Source organism: Diplotaxodon limnothrissa, linkage group LG23 (genome assembly GCF_057381915.1).
Source record: "Diplotaxodon limnothrissa isolate DT_005_m linkage group LG23, D_limnothrissa_male_GT1.1, whole genome shotgun sequence".
In the NCBI taxonomy this organism is placed as follows: Eukaryota; Metazoa; Chordata; class Actinopteri; order Cichliformes; family Cichlidae; genus Diplotaxodon; species Diplotaxodon limnothrissa.
In genome coordinates this window covers 40777756-40803121 of record NC_140617.1, presented here as the reverse complement: position 1 = coordinate 40803121, position 25366 = coordinate 40777756, and the positions used below count along the sequence as shown (strand labels likewise).

The 25366-nt window shown below is 44.4% G+C and overlaps 1 protein-coding gene across 2 annotated transcripts in view; it reads right to left on the bottom strand.

Moving 5' to 3' along the window:
- Positions 1–25366, bottom strand: part of pard3ba (par-3 family cell polarity regulator beta a) — a 207590-nt gene that overhangs the window by 33761 nt on the left and 148463 nt on the right. For both annotated transcript variants that reach the window (XM_085347625.1, XM_085347626.1), the window contains exon 22: positions 14467–14578. In XM_085347625.1, coding sequence (XP_085203751.1) covers positions 14467–14578 — 112 coding nt within the window. The remainder of the gene's footprint in view (positions 1–14466; positions 14579–25366) is intronic.

The following is a 25366-nucleotide window of genomic DNA, read 5'->3' as shown; positions in this document are numbered from 1 at the left end:
GGGATGCCAGAATGCCCTTGGACCTCCTGGGAGGGAAAGACATGAGGGAACCAGAGGCGGACAATCTGGACGACTGGGTCCGGGACCACCATGAGAGGCTTAGGACCGCGGTGGAGGTAGCAAGCTCGGCTACTCAGGAGGCCTCTAGGAGGAGGAAGAGGATCTACGACCGGAAGTCCCGCGGCGCCCTGCTTCAGTCTGGTGATCGGGTGCTGTTGCGCAACCACAAGCCCAGAGGCAGGAATAAGATCCAGGACAAGTGGGAACCCAACCCTTATTTGGTGGTGAAACAAAACCACCCCGACATTCCTGTGTTCACGGTCAAGCCAGAGAAGGGTGGCTCGACGAGGGTCGTGCATAGGGATCAGCTCAAATTGTGCACCTTTCAAGCGCCGACATGGCAGCCGAAGCAGGCCAACAGGCTGCCAGCCGAAGTGGAGTCCGATACCGACTTCAGGGAGGGGGTTTGTGTTCTACCACTCCCATGTGAGTCGGACCCGAGCGCTCTCGTTGCCCCAGGGGCGGACGAGATCAGCGACTATGTCGCCCAGGGGTTAGAGCCGGATTTAGCGGGGGAGGTACAACCAGTTATGGCCCTAAGTGAGCCAGAGGACAGCGATGGGGCCTCAGAGGCGAGTGATGAGGTGCACGAGGAGCGAGGGGAGGTTTTGCAGTCTGAACGCCCTTTGAGGCGAACCCGAGGGGTACCTCCTGCGAGGTATAGAGATTATGTTACGAAATGAAGCCATGGATTACTGTTATGCTCATTTGCAATGTAATGCGAGTCATATGTGAATGGTATAGAGTGTTGCTGAACATGTGAGTTAATATGTGTTATTCTGTGTTTGTTACAGGGATGAACTGCTTGAGTCGTCGCTGGTGTGGCAGGGTTTAGCTGGGGGGAAATGTGAGGGCACATATTTACAACCCTTAGAAAACGGTCACGGGGTTGTTTACAGCCTGAAGCAGCCAAGAGGGAGTGACGTAGCGTGAAGAAGACGGACATGCGCAGTGGGAGAGAAGACGAGCGGAACAAAAAAAGAAAGCACACGTGTCCGGATGAGAAGAGACGCTAGGAAAGGGCCGCGGTCAGGAAGAGACCCGAACAAAGTATAAACGGGAGGTTAGCGAGACAGTATACGGTACCGCAGCGAGTCTAGGCTGGGTTTCCGTCCGTGTATGCACTCTGACTCCGGCTACAGCGGCCTTACGGGTGTAACGTCGGGGCGAAGTGTCGGCGGAGATAGCGCTAGCAGAGGGGCTAATCGAGAGCTAAGGCTAGCGGCCGCTCCCCTCCAATCGGCCTCAGTTTTCCCGGCGTTGCCAGTAGAGTTTGGCGACAAGAACGTTTTAGAAAGCGAGACAGCACGGCTGGCTGTCTGGCGAAGGACCAGCGAGTTTCCGGGAGAGGAATTGGGCGGCCTCACTTCACACGGCCTGGGGACTGCCGTAGCTCCGTTAGCCCGCGGGACCGCCATCTTGGGCCCCGATGTCGGCGGTGTTTGGAGTACCCTGCCACCCAGACGACGCTCCGGTTGTTCACCCTGCTTCAGCTGGCTGTGTGTAAAAGTTTCACCTACCTGTGGGTTCATTACGCTCCATTTCAGGAGGGGCAAAGGTACAGTTCCTGTGTTTTATTTCCTTGCTTTGATGTGGACCAGAGAATGAACATTCTATTCCGGCTGTGGAAGTTCTGGACAGCCTAACAGACTGCAACTCCGGTTAATGACACATACCCCTAGAACTATCTGTCCGTCCCACCCCAGAGACAATTTACTGGAGTGAACTGTAAAGACTGAAAATGTTCCTTTGGTGTGTCGGACATTGTAAATGATGTGATGAGACTGTGTCGACCATTTTAGACAGAATATTTGCTGTGTTAACTTTTACTGTTCTGCTGTGTTGTGAGTGTTTTTCCTGTGACTAGGGTGGGTTGTGTGGAGTCGAGGACTCCCAACTCTGGGTCTCACCAGTCTGTTTTGATTTATTTTACCTCATTTTATTTCTTTCATTTCTTTGGTCCTGGGGAGGCTCCTTGCTGTATTCCCTTTGCTCTCCAGGGCCCTGTGGACATTGTTAACCAAGTTTGGTTTTTTTGAGGGCTCTCCAGATAAATAAAAAGAGCCACGTGGTTTAAAAAGTCGTTGTCGAATGCTTTTGTCCGACCCAGGTTGCCTTGGAGTAGGGGCGCCCGAGTTATTTGGTTAGGCACAGGACGACGGAGTTAAGTGGGACCGTGCTAGTATTCCGTGTGCAGGCGCTGCTATCATTGCAGGTCCGGGCCTGGAGTCCTCCTTTTGTGCCTACTGTTGCCAGGTAACTAACCCCATTCTTACTGAAGTAAGTGTCCGGGTCAATCGCGCTAGAGGGGGGTACGGACTTAGATCCCACCACCCGCTAGTCGTTCAAGGCAGCCTGTGCGCCCTTCTACCCCTACATAGCAGGGCTAGTAGCCCCTCACATAAACATAGCGCGGTGAAGTGCTTTGAAGTGAGAGTGGGCACGAGCACTGAGGAGAACGGGAGATTTTTATCAGCTCGCAGACAGATCACACTCTGCAGTTTGCCCGTAGGCCACAGACGAGCTGTGGGGATAAAGACAGACACCAAATAAGTCCCTGTAGGCCTTTGCTGGCCCAGATGGAGAAGCGGGAGAGAGGGAGGGGGAAAAAAGAAAAGAAAAAAAAAATCACCCGGTTGCTGTGCAGCATTGGAATGAAGTGACTTAAAACAAAAAAAGAAGCGAGAGGGAAACGTGGAGCCTCAGGGATGAGCTGGAGAGACAAGGACAGAGGAGGAGTCGTCCGTGGATGGAATCACTCATTGTGACTTTGTAGGGAGAAAAGCGGGAGAAAGGTGTTATACGTGTGTGTGAGAATTCTTGATAGCAGCGGGTAGAAACATAATGCTGGAACGAGCTGTTCAACTCTTGTCTTTGTCTCCCAGGAGTGTGAACAGAAGTTCAGCCGGTGCTCGAGTCTGAGTCGGTGCGCTTCGGAGATGCTGGAACAGGGAGTGCTCATATGTGTACCAATCAAGCAATGGCCAAGAAAGCGGACGATGTCAAACAATACACAACACCCGCTGACCTGCTCAGACTGTGAAATTTCAGAAAGAGCACCGAATGAGCATGCCGATTGTGCGAGGCCTAATGGGAATTTGGATAAACCAGAGCAAAGAAAAAGAGTTTTCCAACTTTTTTTTTCCATAATTATACAAGGTATGAGATATTACATAACCCACTCATTTATCTTGGATTAAGACCTAAAGGTAAGCCCTAATACAAACACAGGCATGGACATTTTGAGGGACAGAGAGGTGACGGCTAGGCTGCAAAGTGTTTGCTCGGCTTGGTGCCTTAAGAGGCATTTTTATTGCAATCATTGCATAATAACTATGATTTGCTGCAGTTAATTTCACAGGAAAAATCTTATTTTTCATTTGCATGCTACCATTTAACTGTGTGTCTGTGCATTGAACCCATATCTACTGATGCACCTTGCTAACCAATCTAGCTAGTGTTAGCTGTTGGACATCCTTTTTCCTGCTTGAAGCTTTAAGGTGGTGGTCCACAAACCAGAGTGTGATATAACATTGGCAGCATTCATCTTTTACATGCAGATTATGGGATGGAGAGATAATTGCTCCACAGTAGTCTTTTTTCCCCTTTGCTTTTGCAAGGGGATCACAATGGAAAATCAACAGCCTTTTTCAAGCTGATGTACTCTGTCAAAAAGCTAACATGCTAACATTTTGCAAGTACGTACTGTCCTCCCCTAATGTCCCCGTGACCTTCTGGGGGCTGGTAAAGATGACTTTTAACTGGAAACAGTTCAATTTTACTTGTTTGCAGAATATTCATGAATCACAATTTCCCGATAATTCCTTGTTCTGGAAGAGCTCATGGTATAAGTGCAACCGGCAATCACATTTGCATTGCAAACCAGTGAATTATCTCACCTCAGTGGAAAGGAATAAAACGATCTGACAAGGCTGAAAGCTGGACTAAATGGCTTGTAAGAAGGGGCAATCTCTGCAGCACATCCTTCCCTTTATAATTATCACATCAAGCCCTGCATTAACAAAGAACAGTCTCCTGTAAGCCTCGCCTCCCGAGTCATTTCTCCTCTGTCATTTCATCCTGTTCGGTCTGTTTTCCAGTAGCTGGGCACAGTAGCTTGTTCGATGTTATTCTGGGCTGCGTGATCCAAACACTAACTTGTGGTGGGGCCTGTGTAATTTTATGAGCCAGAATAGCAGCCTGGTCCACAGTTAGAGTTAGGGACCAACAGGCACTCTTTAATCAGCGCAGGGCTCAACTGTTGTACAGGATAAGACGGGCGTGTGTGTGTATAACAGAAAATCTAGAGTGTGTTTTACGTTTAAGGGTGCGAGAGTGATCTCAGAGGGGGTTAAAAGGAAACCAGGATGAGAAGACTGCATGTCTTGTAATTACTGAATTATGGGATTCTCCTCAAAAAGTTTTGTGTGTTCGCTGCCAGCCTGGATTTGGCTGCAGCCTCCTGCAGTGAAATGAACTCTGAAAACAGCTTCAGTCTGGCCAAAGCTGAGGTTTGCAGCCCTTTGATGATGATTGTGAGTGTGTGTGTGTGTGTGTTTGCCTGCTTATGCGTGTCTAGACTTGTTTCTTTTGCATGGTTGATTGTGAGCTGTGTGGGTTTTATGTGTTTGTGGCATGTTACCTCTTAAAAGTCGGTAATAAAATGTGACTGAGCGGGTGTTCATACATATGTGCATGTTGGCTTCTGTGCAGTTTATGCATTTGTTTCCTTAGTAATTATTGTGCAGTGCACTGTGATTAAATGTGTACACGTTCAGGAGGTTTATGCTCGGGATGGACCGATCTGACTGCACACTGAGATTTTGCCTTCAAGTATCCACCAGTACTGTGTACTGATCTGATTCTTGTGTTAAGCTAATATGCTGCACTGCTTACTCTGAAGAATCATTAATTTCTTTGGCATCACCGACAGGGTAAGGGAGTGTTCTGATGTGTAGTAGACACTTTTCAGGCTCTCCAGGTGCCAGCTAGAATGTTAAATGTTTAAATGTAAGAAGTGTCACTTATCTGGAAGTGTTGAACAGACCATAAGCTTTCTAGAGCAGTGTCCATTTAACAGATGAGACCAAAGTGGACATGTCTGGCTGTGATATCAGCATAAACACCTCACAGAAACTGTTAAGCATGGAGGTGGAGGGGTGATGATTTGGGTGCGTTTTGTAGCCAAACACTGCAGCAAATCTGCAACAGAATGGTTGAAAAAAGGAACGAATCCCAAAGCCCAGAGCTCAGCTTGATTGACAGCATAAAAAAAATCCGTATTTAAACAATTGCCCGGATGTGGTGGGGCCACAATTCCTCAATATGATGGGAGATACTGGTGAATTCACACAGAACATGATGAATCCATGTTATTACTGGTAACAGTGGTTCTACAAGCTGTTAGCTTAGCTTTTGCTGAATAAATACCGATGAGTTGTAATATGCCGTGTGTTGTTGGTCATTCAGGTTATATTTATTTACCTAATTTTAAACCTGGGAGGGACCACATCATTTTTTATTGCGTCCAGACTTCTTCTCTGTTTCCTCATTTTCACAGTGCAGGTGCAGGAACAGCACAAACTCACACACACATGCGCACACGCACAGGGCATATGCTAATCTGATTAACACTAACATTAGTCTAACATTAGTGCAGCCTCCTTCCGAGAAACACCCCCGGACCAGCTGCTCGCGCTCTCACTTGCTCACCTTCTCCAACATGCACAAACTAGCATCTCAGCCTCGTTCACCCTCTCTTTTCTTTACAAACCGACATTTCTAATATTTTACCTGAAATGTTTCTAATTAACTGACCAGTACAGAGCCGAGCAAGAAGGAGAGGCAGAGAGACTGCACGCATGGGATGAAAACAAAGCTTTGACAACTACACTGCCTCGTGCATTACACAACCGCTCCCTTGTTCTGCTGAGCAAGGAGACTTCATTCCTAGCCTTCTATTAAAGTCCAGCTTTAAAAAAAGGGATGTGAAAATGAGGTTTATATATATATGTGTGTGTATTATTATTACTGAGAGGAAGAAAAGCCTCTGGACCTCTGAGTGGGCGGCTGTTGTGCGTGTTCGACTGACAGCTGAGACAGCAGGGGGGCAAAGACACATTATACTTTAGGTTACAAGCCAAGGAAATACAACAATTTGCCAGCAGCGTTATAGAAGACAGGACTTTAACCAGTGATTTATAAGCCTGGCGGCCAAAAAAAGCCTGAATTGACCCCCGTTGAGCTTAGACATCAGGAAATTAGTTTTTTTTCTTAACACAAAGACTATAGCAGTTAAACTGCAAGCCTGGAAAGGTTGGCAACAACCAGATATAAAGGTTAAAAGTGATACTTTCAGCTGATGCTTAACTGATGTCAGTCGATCTATGTTCACTAATTATAGTAAGCTACATTATCCCTTGCTGTATATGTGCAACGTTAATGGTTTGTTGCTCTCATAGAAAACTGTGGTCGGAATTCCAGGACGATCCCTATTAAAACTCCAAACTGACTGTTCCTGGTTCACTTTTCCACTCAAGAGCCTTTTCTTTTGTTTTGTTTTTTAAAATAAGGATCATTTTGAATAAGGAGTTGGTGAGAAAATGCTCACACAAGAGGTTTTTTTAATCTAAATTAATTTTGTGGGTTTTTTCTGGGTTGTTGGTCGGCTGGAGGCCAGCGCCACCATCAGCCTGACAGAACGACCGTGTTTACCGCTTTATTCCAAATGAAATGTTTTGATTGGCCATAAGCCAAAATGTATACGCTCTCTGTCATTTATTTTTATTTCTTCCCTTTACGCAGTGATTTTCCTCTCAGAAGGAGAACATGACAAATCATTTCCAAAACAAATCCGTGTGCTGTGGCAGGAAAACGCACTGAAATATGAATTTAGAGGAACTTCCGAGCATTAATGCATCCCTAATGGAAAATTTAGAGATGGAGTAAAGATAAAGCTCAAGGACACTACAGCAGGGCGGATGCTTGTTTAAATCTCTAACAACTAAGACCGCGCAGGCTACACTTTACACTGTCAAACCATCGTTTCTTCATTCTCCTCTTTAGCTCAAATTCTCTAGTCTTTTATGTCAATGCCTCCATGTGTCTGTCAGTTCCTCTATCCCATCTGTCTCCTCGTCGTGCCAATCCAGATCCTCCTATTAGATGTCCTATTTTTCATCCTTCCCATTTTCCCCCTAAGGAGCTTCTTTAAGCCTCTCTGACTCTGCTCTGCAGCTTTGTCATGTTCTTAGTTTTAGTTCCTTTTTGTTTTTCATAAAAATAAAAAAGTTCTCTCTTGCGCCGTCACTTCCCTGCTGCTACTCTCCTCCTCCTCTCACATCCTCTCCCTCATTCATTTGCTCCCTCGGGCCTCCTTCCCCCTTGTGTGTTTAGAAGCAGGTTTCTGCAGGCCTTCATCACAGCGTCTCCAGCAGCAGGCGAACAGCGGGACGAGTGAGAGAGCGGGCCAGAGTTGTTCATAGCACAGGGTGTGCGGTAAGAGCGTGCGCTTGTCAGGTGAAAGCTGTGATGGACAGTCAGTGAGGCACAGTGGGAGCCTCCAGTAAATAAACTACACATCAGCCCACAGATACAGAACCTGCAGATACAGTTGCAAGTCTGTTAACGCAACACTTTGACAACTGCCATTGACTTTATTTCTTAGAACGAGGTGCTTTTTCTCCCCCCTAAAAGTAAGCTTTTAGATCATCTCACTGGTGAAGATCATTAGGACTATGGGCACAAAAACCACTGGGGGCTTGTGCCTGTGGGCATGAAGAGGCCCTCGCACATCACCAGCGCCTGAATGCGTGTGCGCACACGTCCACGAACGAGTGTGTGCACGCGCAAGTGTGTGTGTACGCCATCTATCACCGTGACAGGCTGGTGCGTGTTTACTTAATGATGTGGGGGTTTATTTATGAAGTGATGGCCGACGTGTGGGAGGGAGAGGGAAAAGTGAGAGAGGGGGAGAGATTGAGACAGCCTGAGGATGTGACATTAAAATATCATCAAGGTGATGGATGTCCGTGCACACAACATTAGAGAGAAGTACAAAAACAAAAAAAAGAAAAAAGCAGCTGCGCAATGGATGACAAGTCGTATCTGGACTTGTGCGAGCGTTTTTCCGTGTGTGTTTCATAATGACTCCGAGTGTGTAGTCGCGAGTGTGGTTTTCGGGGACTTCTGTGTTCATTAAGGTGTCACATGTGCTGCCGCTGTTGTTTATGATTCACAGGGTAACGAGTTGAAGATAAGATGCACGAGTTCCTGCGTACGTGTATGGGTGTGTGCGCCTCCTGTATGTGTGCCCGTGTGTCTTTGTTAGACTGGGCAAACAGGATTCTGGCACGCTGCGTTACCATTCATTTTGGCATGGTCACATACACTATAATGTACATTTCCATTATAATAAACCTGACAGAGAGAAAAAAGACACTGAGGTGAATAAGCGGTCTGGGTCAGTGCACCAGCTGTAGACTTTGTAGGACATCCAAAAAGAACCACTAGGGGGCAAACAAATAGGCCAAAAGGGAGAACGAGTGAGGACAAAAAGAGAGAACTAGACATAGACTGGCTTTTGTACTCAAACACTCAAAGTGCTTTAGACTACAAACCACTTTTCCATTCACTTAAACACTGGAGCCACCAAGCGTCTCATATTTTATCATCTGGCATTTTAAAAGTTTCCCGTAAAATGTTTTTAAATAAACCCCCATCATCTCATGTTTCATGATTTTTGTCAAAAAAGGTTTTTCCATCATGGTGTGAATTATGGCGTGTGTGCAGAGTAGGGCTGCTCGATTATGGCAAAAATGATAATCACGATTATTTTCACTGAAATTGAGATCACGATTATTTGACGATATTTATTTAACCCTTTAAGACCTACTATGGAACCAAGTCCACCAGAGCTTATATTATTTATTTATTTTTTTTACATGCTGTAGTGCCATTTGTGGGAGCATTTCAAGTTGCTATACATCAATACAACTGTTATAGCCCATATTTTAATAATATGTATGCATTAAGTCCATAGTAATTACATAAATTGCAAAAAAGTGCAATAAACTACAAAAAAAATTGAAAATCGCTTTTGTTTTGTTTACATATATTTCTACTTGGAGAAATTTAAGAGGTTTATCCCTCAAAACTTTAAATACAATAAAGTTGCAAAAAATAGTTTACAACAACAGGAAATTTATTTTGAGTGTCTTCATAGTTTTATTTTGGAGATACACCAATTTTTATATACTGCAGGAAAAACAAAAAACAATCCTATGATGCAAATTTGCAAAGAAAACAGCATGTGCATCATTTCACTGTGGGAAGTGTTACGAACAGCTGATAGGAACGGCAAAGCGTGTTTCTGGAATATTATGTTTTTGTTCCTGCAAGCGCTTTTTATGCAATTTTTGCAAAGCTATATGTGGAACGAAACTGTGACCGAGGACAAGCTGATGGCATCAGATGTAAGTACAACTCCTCCGGTTTCATATGCAAAACAAATTATTGCGCTAGCTTACACGGTTCAGGTTCTACAGGGATTTAAAAATAGTTACGCAAAACGGAGCGTGCTGCTCTGACCGGCTTTAAAGGGTTAACAATGACTTTAAAAAAATAATATAAAATGGTGTGCAACACCACTGAAGTTTTTTTTTTTTTTTTTAAACTCTCTTTTCAACCAACGGCAGTCACTCTCCAAATAACTTCTGCTTAGCTTTCCGAGCTTCCCTCGGGTCCTCTTAATCAGCGGTCTCCAACCTTTTTTGCGCCACGGACCGGTTTATGCCCGACAATATTTTCACGGACCGGCCTTTAAGGTGTCGCGGATAAATGAGGGAGGGGCTAATAATCGGCTCAGTCATTTTTAATGATCGTTGAAAGCCCAGATCGTAATCGTGATTAAAATTCGATTAATTGAGCAGCCCTAGTGCAGAGGATGTGCGCACATATAGATATGACGAAAACCGGGCGTGTTGCTGGCTGTGTGGAACAGACGGACAACCATAGCTGAGCAATTTCATTGTTCTTGACAATGACAATAAATAAATAAATACTAATACTAATCAGAGAGTCCAGAGTGTGGAGAACTAATCCGAGCAAATCTAGAGCTGACCGATGCACTTTCACTGTTCTACTTTTATAGTAATGAATTTCTTAAAATGAGTTTCTCGTTTTGATGTAGCCAACTGTGCGGTTACATTTATAATGTCGGCAACGAGCTGCTCAAACTGTTACACAGTGAGCGCTCTGTTTTTATACCCTCTTATCATACCAGTTATCCAGCATTCATTTTTAACTAATTTAATAATGTTCTTCTTCTTCCATAAGTTTTTCATTATTCAGACGTGCTTGTGACTGTGTTGCTTGTTTATTAGCGACATGTACGACATATTTTAAATTGGAATCATCTGTAAAACCAATAAAACCCCTAAAACTGAAGATACTGAAACCAAATGCTGTGAGGTGACAGTCCTCAACAATGCATGGCAATGTCGAGCAAGAAAGAACGAGAGCAAACGAGAAGGAAACAAGATAGGAAATTGGAGGATAATCAAAGTAAAATGACTAAAATACAAGTGCAACAACCATGTCATTTACCTCCACCCTAAAACAATCAGACAAAAAGAGTGTTGAAACCAACCCAAACACACCCGAGGATCCGATCCAACATTAGGCCGCTTAAACTGAGTTGTTACACAAGCTGAAGTAGGACTTTCACAGTCTCGTGCTAGAAAGCTCAAGTCTCACCACATCACAAAACTGAATGTCACACAACACAGTCAGAGCTTTACGCCAAAATCCACTTGAATATTAGATCATTAGATTATGATGTCATCAGGGGTGTCGTAGCAACAAGCGGAGTCAACAAATTTATAAGCCCATGTGCAGCGCGGCGAGTTAAGCTGATATATTATTGCCTTTATCGAACTATAATAAACAACCATGTCAAGAGAAGTCTCTGCAACAGCTGACTGATCTTACAGAACAAAGAAGTCTAAAAAAAGAAACTTCTCGTGTACTTTTGTGGCTTAATTGGCCATCAAGACATTAAAGGGAGCCTATCATTAGCATACGGAGAAAACAGAGAGAGTGGGGACAGTGTGATTGGCATAATTACAAGTGTGACCTATCCACAGACAGGGAACATGGAGGACGGGTCAAATTAGAGACAGATAGACAGACAGGAACACAGAGGAAGCAGGGTTGGAGGAAAGAAATGAGAAAGCGACACGAAGCCCTTTTTGAAGACCAGATTTAACCGCATGGGCGTGCTCACATATACACACAAAGGCAGTGACACAGACCCGCGCGATGAACTCCACCTCTAAACCGTGCACGCTGGGAAAAACTACAATAAACAAAGACACGAATAGATATTGTAACCATAGTCTTTGATTCCTGCTTTTGTTTATGTCCGTTTAGGTTAGTGTGGTACCCAGACACACTCACACAGACACACTTATCTTCTCTTTCTAACACACACACACAGCTGACAGAAGGAGATGTGTGCTCCTGGCCTTGTGCGGAGAGCTTGGAAAGCCTTTTTAACCATTCAAGGCTGCAGAAAAGGGCCGAGTATAAAAGAGCAGCGTGGCGTGGTAGAAGTGGTGGCAACTAAAAGGCTGATAAAACAAGGCCGTTGTAAGCGAGTGAGTGCCACGCTCAAGCGCTCTGTATTTATGCTCGCCCCATACCATCGAGAGAGAAAGTAAGGTAAGAAGGTGAATGTGCAGCAATATCCTGAAGGGGGAGGGGTGGGGGTTCTGAGATAGCATGGAACTGCAATAGCGGTGTATGGCAATAATGTATCAACACAGGGACACCAAATATTGATATTTTATTATTAATTATTTAGTTATTATTCCGGGAACTGAGCAGACTCATCATCTCAACCAAAAAACTACCCAACGCTGGACGCGGTTAGCTTGACAAAGCTTACGCCTAATTCAGAGCAAGCTAACGGCTCAGTCACACAACTAATGATAGGACAGCGAGCTCCCTACAGCTACTGAAATAAACAAAGAAATAAAACTAAACTGGTGGCTGGACGGTGATTGTAATTTTTTTCATGTTCTGTGAACAATCGCAACTCGTGGTGACTGAATGGCTGCCCAGACTTTCAGGGTGTTGCACACTTTTGACCACAAGGTGATTGCACAGGTTGCAACCTTTCTGCAAACAGTTGCAGCCGGACTTGGAATGACTGCCATCACTCTCAGAGACGTTGTCCAAAGTTTTAAAATAATTGCAGTCAAATTTATAAATACAGACTTTGTCAATGAGAACAACTCGAGAGAACTCGACTCAGCTGGCTTTAGTAATATTACTATAGAACCGGACGGTGCTGAGTGCAAATGTAATAGCTGACATCGTATTGTGAGATGTCTGGTGATTCCCACTTCATATATCCCGATGATCACATGACATAAGGACTGCTGATCAACTTTTTTCAGCTCCCGAAAGTGAACAACACAAACACAACAGGGCTTAATTATGTCTTACACTTGTCTCATGCTGGTATTTTAAAGTGGAGGATAATTCTTTTGTTTTCTCAAAACAGTGAATTTAGATTTAGATTTAAAATAAAAGAGATTTGTACAAAATGAAACTTAAAGCGGTTACTGAGGTGTTCTCTGGAGTAGATTAAATCAAGTCCCATAAACTAATGGGAATACATTATTGTCTTTACTCGATAATTTAGTCTACTTTGGATAATCTTACATCTCTAACAGAACATTTCCATTGGCCAAACACACCGTCTCTGTGATTGTACTGAAGTTTGGTTAATTATTAAACCAAAGAGTATTATGTTAAGTTTTTCACCTTTACTGGATACTGAATTATATTACAGATTGGACGAGCGATGCAGGGGAAGAGCAGTGACTGAAGCAGAAACCCGCTCCTCTGGGGGAGGTACCTGTTTGACATGCGCTCTAACCACTCAGCCATCAAACATAACCTGTGTGCCACAAAAAGAAAAGGAGGAAAATCAGAGAGCAGAAGTTTCATGAGCAAACAGAAGCAACTTCAGTGCAAAGGAGAGGTTAAAGCAGAGTGCAGGAAATCTGTGCAAACAGCCGTACGTCTGAGTGCGAGGAAAGGGGTTTCTGATAGATCTGAACTTGAAAGAAAGAAATATAAGAACTAAGCACTCAAGCAATATACTCCATAAAAGCTTAATCGATGTCTGTGAATGTAGTTATATATCATCATGTTATGAATCAAAATATCCTGCCAATATCTTCTTTTTTTATGTTCCCACTAGAATTTCCTTGATGTTTTCCTGTGTCTATTCGCACTACTTGTGTGTGTGTGTGTGCTGGTAAGTGCAGTGTTTCATTATCAGTCTCCTCAGGGGAGAAAGCCACTGCTGGTTTCTGCTGTGGACACCGCTGTCTTCTTTTTGGGTAAAAAAAACAACAAACTGATCAGAGGTTGCACCTCATGCTTGCTGCGCTTTAATTGCATCAGAGTTTGGGTACCGACTGAGTCACGGTGATCCGAGGCAGAAACACATGCTGCATAGGGATGCGTAATGAGTGACAAAGCCCCTCGGGCCTCAGAGACAGCTACTGTGGCGTGTGTCTGAGAGTGCCTAATGAAGACTGGTTCACGGGGCTTCATTGCTCAATAGACACAGACTACAACAAGTGAGGACGTGAACGCGGCGGGAGGCCGGTTGTATCAGACGATTTTGTTGCGGCGATGCGGTCAGTAAATCCATATTTCCCAGATGCCTCTGCTTCTCTCCTCGCGTTACCTAATGAAAGCCAAATCTCGCTCAGTGGAAATGCCGTGGCGAGATTCGGCGATTCTGATTTGGATCAAAGTGTGATTTTCTGCATCTTTGGGCTCGCTATTAAAAAAATCCCTTTTTAAAATGCTTTATAAATGGCTATTGATTTCCATGGCGAGTATGCCGAGTTTGGGAGTGTACAGAGGTAAATGAAATGATTCCTCAGGCCGGATCAATACAGGTTCAGGGACATTTAGCAGTGCAGTCTGGTTGGGAGAGGCAACAATCAGGGATTTCAGGCCTTTGTAGAACAGAAAAGGGGGGGGTGAGGGGTGGAGAGAAGGAAAAGCAATAGGAAACAAAAGAAAGAGATAAAGCGGAGCTAAAAGAAAGGTGGGATGGAAATGTCACCAGTCTAATAGATCTCTCCATATACCAAATGAAGAGGAAAGCGGGCAGCTCCTCGATGGCACACAGGCCCCTCAAATGTTAACAAGAAGCTGAAATCAGCCTGAGAACAACACACGGGAAAACACAGTGGTCTCTCAGGAGTGCTTTGGAAAGAAGCACACACTGACATACACTCTTCATTTCACCATCTTTTAAACTGGTGTCCAGTTTAAACCAACTACAACACCCCCAAAAAAAGCACGCACACTCACCCGGTTTGGATCATACTCCAGGATTCGGCGCCGTGCGGCGTCTAGCTCCTCGTAACCCGGGGCGGCTCGGGCTTGCGTGTACTCCCTGCGCATTCCATGGAGACGCTGATCACTGCAGAGACGAGCACAACAGGAAGGGTTAATAATCGCAAACACACACTATTATGGAGAGAAGCAACAAAAAAAAACTAAACAAAATAAGACAAAAAAAAAAATAAATCTTTTTTTTAAATCTCCTTTGCAGGATGAAGAGCCGAGCATCCAACACAGGTGGGAATTCAGAAGTGAAGCAAGAAGGCAGGTGGAACATATTCAGCTTAATCTTTTGTTAAAGCCGCCGATGTTCTTTGGCTTCATGATGACAAGCCCTGACTGCACAGGAAGACTGACGGGCAAGACAGAAAATATCCACAAAGACATCAGTGCCTCTGTTGAACTTTCTTCAGCTGACAGATAAAACCGCAGCGGAGAGAAACGGAGCTGAAACATTTCACGTTTTTTGTCTTTTCACTCTGATGTCACAAAGAGCAACGAGGTGCCATCCCGGATTCAGATACAGACAAATCAACCACCCAAAAGGTGAGGCCGAACCCGACCTAGAGGTCACCAAAAGGCAAAAAACAAAAAAGAAGAATACATAGGCCCCACAAAAGTGCAAGCGACTGCCAGCGAGGAGATATGAACGAGACAGAATGGGGACAAAACTTAAAGAGAAACATCATCATGCTCACTGGACCTTAATGCCAGATAAGCCTCACACACCTGGCACTACAGAGTCGGGCGCACACAAACAAGCGTGAGGACGCGTGCACACACCAAAGGCAACAGACGGTTTACGCCTGAGCGAGCACAATCCTTCGGGATGTGCTACCAAAGTGCGACACAGTGCTGTCGTTTATCTGTGTTTACTGGCTGCAGCGGGAACGGGTATCTAATATTGACACTGATATGCAGTTCGTTTGCCATTTCTATGTCCTCGGGAGATACACGCCTTGAGAAGGTGTTCAAACTCGGGAGGGAAAAACAGAATAGGAAGAGCAACTTTCCTTCAAAACCACCCCACACATCTGTAAAACTCGAATGCCCTCAGCAGCCTCGCGAGGCCAACCTTTTTGTCCGACAAAACTCCCACGCACCCTTTATTACACGTGTGTAACGCCGTCTAATGGTCTGACCTCCAGGCAGACCATTAGACCAAACCGGAGCAAAGGAGAGAGGGAGAGTGCGCGCGAGAGGCAGAGGTTCATTAGTGAAGTACATAGATTACGTGTTTAAGTCTCTCTTGTGACCCTGCCTTTAATTAGAAAATCAGGCTGAGACGGTGTGTGTGTGTGTGTGTGTGTGTGTGTGTGTGTGTGTGTGTGTGTGTGTGTGTGTGTGTGTGTGTGTGTGTGTGTGTGTGTGTGTGTGTCTGCACCAAATATCTGTAATGTACAAATGGGTGATTGATCCTTATAATTTGGTATGCGGGACACACAGTGACAATGTGATTGTGCCTGGGTATACATGTCTTCAACTTAAGGGGGAGAGAAAGCCGAGTCTCTCTCTCTCACACACACATTCTCGTTTTGATATCGCAGTGAGGACATCTAATTGACATAATGCTTTCCCTAGCCGCTTACCCTAACCCTAACCATCAAAAATGAATACCTAATCCTAACCCTCAGCCTAAAATTAACCATAACCTAACTGTAACACTGACACTAAAACCACATTTTAAGTCTCAAAAATGCCTTCAAACTCGTGACGACCGGCACTTGTGTCCTCATAAGTGATGTTTGGTCCTCACAAGTATGGTAACATTCCAATTTTTGGTCCCCACAAAGATGCCTAAACAGACACACACACACTCCCGTGTCAGTATGTTGGTGTGCACACTGTTGTTGTCGTTGTTCTGTGCGCGCGTGCGTCCTCTGCCAACGAGTCCCTGTCAACACTTCGGGCGCAAAACTCGATCCTAACTTGCTGCCATGAGGAAAATAACTTTCCGAAAGTTTCCGTGCTGTTATGAAACGCCAGCGCAGATGCTTCCGTTTTATGAAGATGGATATCAGAGGCGGCATTACTCCCAGTACCGCACTAATTGTTGCTTCTTCAGATTGGTTTAATGGCTGGTTTCAATGCACAGTTAATCAATACTCATCTCAGTTTCCCCCCCAAGTGTCCCACAGACAACCTTGCTATTAAGATATTCACACTTCATCTCTTGCATTTTTCTTTTTATTCACTTACTGCTAGCTTTTTAGTAGTCTTACCCTCTGCCGCCCATCACGCAAACACACAAACAAACAGACCCGTGGAGAATAAATGCACACGGCCAAGTTAAGACTTTTTTTTTTCCCTTTTCATGCCACCCCTCTTCTAGCGATCCCATTAGCCAATCCCTGGGCCTGTAATTAGGCCTGCCATTTTGATTGAGCGTGCGTGTCGCTCTCCAAATGAAACAACACTGTAATTATCTCATTATGCTGCGGCCTCCATCACTGACAACGCCAAATATTATCATATTAATGGCTGAAGACAGACGCTGATTCTGGATAAAACATTAGATGAGGGTGGATGGGTGCGGGGGGGTGCAGGAGAGGCTGGAGGTTTGCGAAGTAGCGGTTTGATGGGCTGACAATTCGAGCAGGCTGCTTTCCAAACAGTGAAAGAAGAGGTTCAGAGGGATTAATGAGTGGCTGTACACGCACGCACATTTGCTTGTCCTGTCCTATATACGTGTGTTAAAAGAGACGGACAGGTAAGCTACCCCGTTGTCATCAGCAGCTAATAACTGCTGCAGTCTGCCGGCCCGAGGCCAGAGCCATTCAGCTCAGTTGTTCTAAGCCTTAGCGAGCACAGTTTTTCTCTAATGTGACACAGGACTGTTAATGACATCAAGGCACTGAAATGAGTTACCCTCCAGTTGAGAAACAGGGCTGGCATTCCTCAGATTTGAAGTAATCTGGGAAAACCTTTTATGAACTTTTCTATTATTTATGGCTTAATTAGAGAAGCAACACTGCGACTGTGGTTATTTGAAAAGTCACTCAGCCTCGCCCATCATGTACTGTTGCCTAGCATTACTCAAATGACTTCGACTGCCTTTTTTCTTACAAAGAAAGAAAGAAAGGAAAGGAAACTGAAGAAACATTCCCAAATTAAATTTGGCCCTTGAAGCTTGAGTCCTTGTGAAGTGCTGCTCCACACCCAGTGCTCCTGCTACATTTGGATCCCATCCTGGAAGTCCTGATCTGACCACACGGACGTTTATGATTTCACAGCTGCTGTGAGCTCTCTGTGCTGCTACAACATAGACCGAATGGCAGTCTTCAGTGGAAGAGCCTGCACTCTCCTGAGGCAAGGTTCATAATAACACAACAAGCATGAATATCATTTTTCTGACATTCAAAGTGTCAGACTGTCACTGGGGAGTTCTACTGTAACATCCTAAAAGAGCAGAGAGAACATTTGGCTCACAGTGCCTTCATTCTCTTTTCTAACATGAAATTTAAATCATAGGGTCTCTGTTTAAACGGGGACTTCTATGGAGCGATCCACGAGGAACCTTAGCAGCAGTGCAAAAAATCATAAGCAGACAAAAAATGAAGAATGGTGGCCAACTTTAAGGTTGACTTTAAATTTACATAGGTACATTTGCAGAAACAATTTTCGGAACCGGGGATGGGTCCACCGAGGGCTGCGGCTTGATCCACGTAAGTCCTGGTCCATGTGGCTTGTTCAGGCTAAGCCTACTGTACCCCTAGCCACCAGGCACTCTTCCCAGATCTGGCTCCAGATTGGGGTCTCAATCCAGGTAAGGTACAGTGGGGCAAAAAAGTATTTAGTCAGCCACCGATTGTGCAAGTTCCCCCACTTAAAATGATGACAGAGGTCAGTAATTTGCACCAGAGGTACACTTCAACTGTGAGAGACAAAATGTGAAAAAAAAAATCCATGAATCCACATGGTAGGATTTGTAAAGAATTTATTCGTAAATCAGGGTGGAAAATAAGTATTTGGTCACCTCAAACAAGGAAAATCTCTGGCTCTCACAGACCTGTAACGTCTTCTGTAAGAAGCTTTTCTGTCCCCCACTCGTTACCTGTATGAATGGCACCTGTTTGAACTCATCATCTGTATAAAAGACACCTGTCCACAGCCTCAAACAGTCAGACTCCAAACTCCGCCATGGCCAAGACCAAAGAGCTTTCGAAGGACACCAGGAAAAGTATTGTAGACCTGCACCAGACTGGGAAGAGTGAATCTACAATAGGCAAGCAGCTTGGTGTGAAAAAATCAACTGTGGGAGCAATCATCAGAAAATGGAAGACATACAAGACCACTGATAATCTCCCACGATCTGGGGCTCCACGCAAGATCTCATCCCGTGGGGTCAAAATGATCATGAGAACGGTGAGCAAAGATCCCAGAACCACACGGGGGGACCTGGCGAATGACCTGCAGAGAGCTGGGACCAAAGTAACAAAGGTCACCATCAGTAACACACTACAACGGCAGGGAATCAAATCCCGCAGTGCCAGACGTGTTCCGCTGCTGAAGCCAGTGCATGTCCAGGCCCGTCTGAAGTTTGCCAGAGAGCACATGGATGATACAGCAGAGGATTGGGAGAATGTCATGTGGTCAGATGAAACCAAAGTAGAACTTTTTGGTATAAACTCAACTCGTCGTGTTTGGAGGAAGAAGAATACTGAGTTGCATCCCAAGAACACCATACTTACTGTGAAGCATGGGGGTGGAAACATCATGCTATGGGGCTGTTTTTCTGCCAAGGGCACAGGACGACTGATCCGTGTTAAGGACAGAATGAATGGGGCCATGTATCGTGAGATTTTGAGCCAAAACCTCCTTCCATCAGTGAGAACTTTGAAGATGAAACGAGGCTGGGTCTTCCAACATGACAATGATCCAAAACACACCGCCCGGGCAACAAAGGAGTGGCTCCGTAAGAAGCATTTGAAAGTCCTGGAGTGGCCTAGCCAGTCTCCAGACCTCAACCCCATAGAAAATCTGTGGCGGGAGTTGAAAGTCCGTGTTGCTCGGCGACAGCCCCAAAACATCACTGCTCTCGAGAAGATCTGCATGGAGGAATGGGCCAAAATACCAGCTACTGTGTGTGCAAACCTGGTAAAGACCTATAGTAAACGTTTGACCTCTGTTATTGCCAACAAAGGTTATGTTACAAAGTATTGAGTTGTATTTTTGTTATTGACCAAATACTTATTTTCCACCCTGATTTACGAATAAATTCTTTACAAATCCTACCATGTGGATTCATGGATTTTTTTTCCACATTCTGTCTCTCACAGTTGAAGTGTACCTCTGGTGCAAATTACTGACCTCTGTCATCATTTTAAGTGGGGGAACTTGCACAATCGGTGGCTGACTAAATACTTTTTTGCCCCACTGTAACAAAAGCCCATGATCATCTACTTCACAGGACTCCTCTTTCTGAAAGCTCTGTCATTTGGAAGGGGCCCAGTAGACCTGCTACTCCTACACATTAGAAGAAGGCAGTTGTGGTGGTTTGGGCACCACGATGCCTCCTGATTGCCTCCAAGGGGAGCTTCAACTGCTAGGAGACCCCGCACCAGAGCCAGGATACACTGGAGAGATTATGTGAACACCTTGATGGTCTCTAGAAAAAGTGGGGGAGGTGGTGAAAGAGAAAGGAGGTGTGGGCATTCTTGTTTAAACTGCTGGTCCTATGACCCACACCCAGAAAAGTGGCAGAAGTAAGTCGGTTGGTTGGTTGGTTGGGATTCTGCAGAACTTTCTGAGTGCAAATACACATCAAATGGGTTTCTCTGTCTGAGAAATACACACAGAGGGTGTATTGAGTGGTTGAGACTATTGTTGTGTTCTCATGTTTCTTTAGTTAGCGAGTATTGTGTAGTGAAAAATAAAAACAGGTGAATGACTGGTTTAAAACAAAGACACGGGTTCTCATTATGTGAGGAACCAGAGTTTTGTAGTGATTTTCTGCCATTTGTACATTAATGTTCAGTCTAAGTGACCGACATGTAAAGACTTTATGGATTTATTGCTTTGTTGCAGTCTAAAGTGTTATTTTGCCATATCAACTCAAGTACAGAAAATTGACATCATTTAAGTTACGTCTCGTTCAAATACTTTATCCCATGCATACTTCACAGTACCTGACTACACAGACTGATCTAACAGTGCTGTGAGAAGGAAAACTGGAGGAGGACGGAGATGGAGAGTGGAGAGGGAGAAGATGAGACACAGTAGCAGGAAATGAAAGCTGCGTCAGACGACAGAATGAGAGCAGAAGTAAACAGCAACATAAAGACTGAGATGGCAACTTGGAAAAGGAGTAAAAGCACGAACAGGGGGACTAGGCCGAGAGAACAGAAGCACCGGTGATAGGAAAGCAAGCGGGAGAAAATGTGTGAGAAAAGCAACTATCCTGTGGTGTTAGCCAGTGTGAGGGCAGACTAATTAGGAAGTGTGCACTGCCGCCGGCTGGTTTGGCGACTTCTTCTTGCAGGGGCCAGCTGATTTTAACACAACGCACTGGGGGAAAAGAGCTCAGACGGGCAGGCTTTTCTTTGCTGCTTGCATGCTGGAGGTAAGCACACTTCAAAGTGCATGATCAATGTTTGGCTTCCTGGTGAAATATTGGAAACAGACTCAGACAGAAACTCACTGGTGCTCCAAACTAAAAGCAACGGAAAAACAGAGTTTTTTCCTCCTTTTACTTTTGCCCTAAAGAACCACAACCAATGGAACACATTCATTTTCTATCAGTTACACTGATTCTTACTGAAACCTGAAACTGAGTACTAATACATACAAGAGTAACTCAGACTGTTTTTTTTTTTAACCCATAATGAAGTTGATATGCTAAGAAAGATGCTAACAATCAATCTCTACACCCACCCACTTTCAACTGTCCAGGATGTCTGAGCGCCAGTAAAAAGCTCTCTCTTCTGTGAAGATAGCTCTGATACAGATGTAATCTTGCTAGCATTTTCAGGTCAGCCTCAGGGTCTCCTCTGGGCTGGTTCTGCCAAAAAACATCTCACCTATGAGGCATCCAGGAGGCATCTTAGTCTGTTCGCCTAACCAGCTCAAATGACCCTGCTTTAGTCCCAGCCCCACACCAGTGGGTTAAGTCCTCACCCAAAGGAGAACACAGACACACTTGGGAGAAAGCTAATTTGCTTCCATGATCTTATTCTTTACCCACGACACCTCTATTTGGACAGGCATGGAGACAGCGGAGGTCAAAGGCCGTGGCAGTCTAGTCTAGTGCTAAGGCTCTTCAAGAATCCAGTAATTCAGCACCGGTTATTGTTTTTTAATATCTTGACGTTATAAATATACAAATAAAATTAAATAAGGTGGAGAAGAAGATGCTTTTGGTTACACTGATCACAGCTCAGCCTATGCATACATGTCAAAAGCCAACAATGCCCCCCTGCCAAAAACAAAAAAAACCAAAAAGGTTTTCGGAAGTCCAAATTAATTCGATGACCCCCAGCATCCTGCTCAACAAACACATTACTCACCATGCATCTGTTTTCTGTTGTTAGACAAGCGCGTGGTAATGATAACAATAAATTGATTAACTGACAATCTGAAACTAGCCTCCAGTAAAACAGGCTGCTTACTCTATGACTGACCACAGAGAACAGAGCAACGGGAAACATTTTAACAGCTTAGATCAGGGGTGGGCAATCTCAGTCCACGAGGGCCGGTGTCCCTGCAGGTTTTAGATCTCACCTTGGGTCAACACACCTGAATCACATGATTAGTTCGTTACCAGGCCTCTGGAGAACTTCAGGACATGTTGAGGAGCTAATTTAGCCATTTACATCAGCTGTGTTGGTTCGAGGACACATCTAAAACCTGCAGGGACACCGGCCCTCGTGGACTGAGATTGCCCACCCCTGACTTGGATAGATCACAAATAAAAAAGACACAAAGGTCTTAATATGGAGTACACACTAATGAAGTGTTGTTTTCAACTAGAAGTCTACTTCAGGCAGATGCTGTCGGGCGGCTAAAATCCTCGGCAGAACACAAGAAGTTGCATTTTTCTGCTTCTGTTTTCTGCTGTACAGAAAAGGTAAATTTCAGCATTTGTCTTAATGAGCAGTCTCATTATATAAAGTCTGCTTTGCACCTCTTTAACGCTGCTTCCGCCTGTAGCAGAATAAAACTGCTTCCTCTATCGGACCAATATTCAGAGTGTGCAAGGAAACCAGTGCTATTCATGGCATTGCTAAAAAAAAAAAAAAAAAGACGTAACATTTCTATATCCAACAGCGCGTGTAGCACTTTTCCTAAAATATTTCAACAATTACTCATGCTTGTCTGGAGTGATTTGAGCATTCCAGTTTGCCACAGTGTCAGGTAAACCTAGAGGCATGTAATCCTCATGCCACTGCTCCAACCACGGCAGCAACGCGCCGTTTACTTAGCCTCGTCTCCCCGTTCTTAGCACAGTGTCGCAATTTACGACACAACCCCTCACGAGCCTTCACATCTCTGCTCTTTGGCCTCCTGTTCTTTCTCACTCCTCTTTCATCTCATCTTTCTTGCTCCAGCTACAAAGACTGCCTCCTGGCTAATAAAATTTGACAAGCATAGCCAACCTTTTTTCTCCACAGGTCAGCTTCTAGCACAGCTCTAATCGAATGCGACGCTCATCAGCGTACACACCTGCCATCGGAGGTCTAATGAAAATGTCCGACAGCGAATTAGGGAGACAGTTCTGGAAGTCCACCGCTGAGGGGCCTTAACAGGAAGTTGAGGGGAGGGGGCACCGGCATGTCTCAGATGACAACGAAGCATTTATATATATATACACACCAACCTCCAAAATCAACTAGATAAATTAGCTTAAGGATTTCATATTTCTTTATAAATCATATTTTTGGGAAGTATCATTAAAACTGAGAGGTTTTAATAAGAATTTCACATGCAACAACTTAAAAAGGAACTACTTTGTAGGAGCAGAAGGTCTAAAAAGTCAGAAGCAGGCCTGTTTGCGCTTCAACTTACAGAAACACAAACGCAATAAACGAGCTTACACCTGTGATTTTGTGTGGATAAAACCCACTGGACCACACACAGAAATGTTGCTAGGTTACGCTGGGCTTTCTCACAGAAATATTACATGTGGGTGGCTGTGTGTGCGCGTCTATTTCTGACTGTGTGTGTGCGTTTATGTGTGTGAATAAAAGGCACAGAGGTTCCAACGTCATGACCAGCAACACGTGTTTTAACAGATGTGCAGACTTACCCAAAAAAATGAGAAAGAAAAGCAGTTATGAAAGCGCATGTGCGTCTTTTGTATGTACTATATGATCTCAGTGACGCTGCTACTGTATTTAAAGGAAAACTCTTGTCTATTACCACAACTCTAGATCACAAAAAGGAAAACTGCTTAAACGCACAATACCTCTTTAGTTCATACTGAAAACGACAACACAGGTGACTGAAGCTGTTTACAGAGATTAGATTTGTAGCATTGTTTGTAACATTTAAGGCTAAAACGAGGCCCTAACTGTAGCAGTTCAGCTTATTGGTGCGGCCCTCCACAACAGTCCCAGTTGGGAAAGTTAATTGTTCTCTCCTGTAAGTAACAAACACTATTTCATCCAGACGTGGGTCACGTTTACTTTAAAGCTCGTCCCTGTTTCATTCAACATTACCACAACACTCACGGAAGAGACACAAAACACTTGATGTGACACACAATCTCACCCCGGCAGCTGTGTATTGATAGTTGCTTTGCTAATTAAAGCTGCCACATCCTATTAGGAGTTAAGGGGGAGGCATCTATTCACGCTTTCATGGAATTCAGTAACAAGGTATGGTTTAATTATTAACCTGTAGATTATGAATGACACATCTTAAGTGACGGACACATTTGTTATTAGCTGTTAGATCCTTATTGATCTCGTCTCCGTACCGCTGCTTTCATAGGCTTTGGAAACGTTTGCGAATCTTTCTACTGTCTGTTGCTGCAGGTATGTGATAACCTGAAAACAAACAGCTAGATCTCTCTATAGCTACTAGTTTTGTCATAGTTCAGATTCGATTGATAACCTTCCCAAAGGAGGTTATGTTTTTGGTGGCATTCGCGCAGGGGCGTGATTTCCAGGGGGGTTATGCCCCCCTCCCAATAATCAGACCCAACCAACATAACCCCCTCAATAAAATTATGAATTATCTTACATAAATAGGCTGTTGATTTTCTTTACTCATTTCAGTTATTACTGAATAATAACTAGGGCGATCGTGGCTCAAGAGTTGGGAGTTCGCCTTGTAATCGGAAGGTTGCCGGTTCGAGCCCCGGTCGTTGTGTCCTTGGGCAAGACACTTCACCCGTTGCCTACTGGTGGTGGTCAGAGGGCCCGGTGGCGCCAGTGTCCGGCAGCCTCGCCTCTGTCAGTGCGCCCCAGGGCAGCTGTGGCTACAATGTAGCTGCCATCACCAGTGTGTGAATGTGTGTGTGAATGGGTGGATGACTGGATGTGTAAAGCGCTTTGGGGTCCTTAGGGGCTAGTAAAGCGCTATACAAATAAAGGCCATTTACCATTTACCATTCAGTTATTACTAGCAAAATAGTTGCATGTTTAATCATGATGTGTTCGCGTGTTTGTAAACACAGTAGCTCAAAAAGTTTTGAATGGATTCTGATAAAAGTTTGTAGATCTGAGGTCATGATAACAATCCAGTAACATTTAGCTTACATCAACCATGGTCTTAAGGTCAACTCAATGATTTATCAGTAAAAACCATGCAACATAAAAACATTTGAACATATCCAAGTTTTTTGGGGGGGGGAAACAAAATAAACTGGTGATCAAAAAGTTTTCACTGGATATTTTTCACGAAACGTTTTTTTTTTTTCTAAACG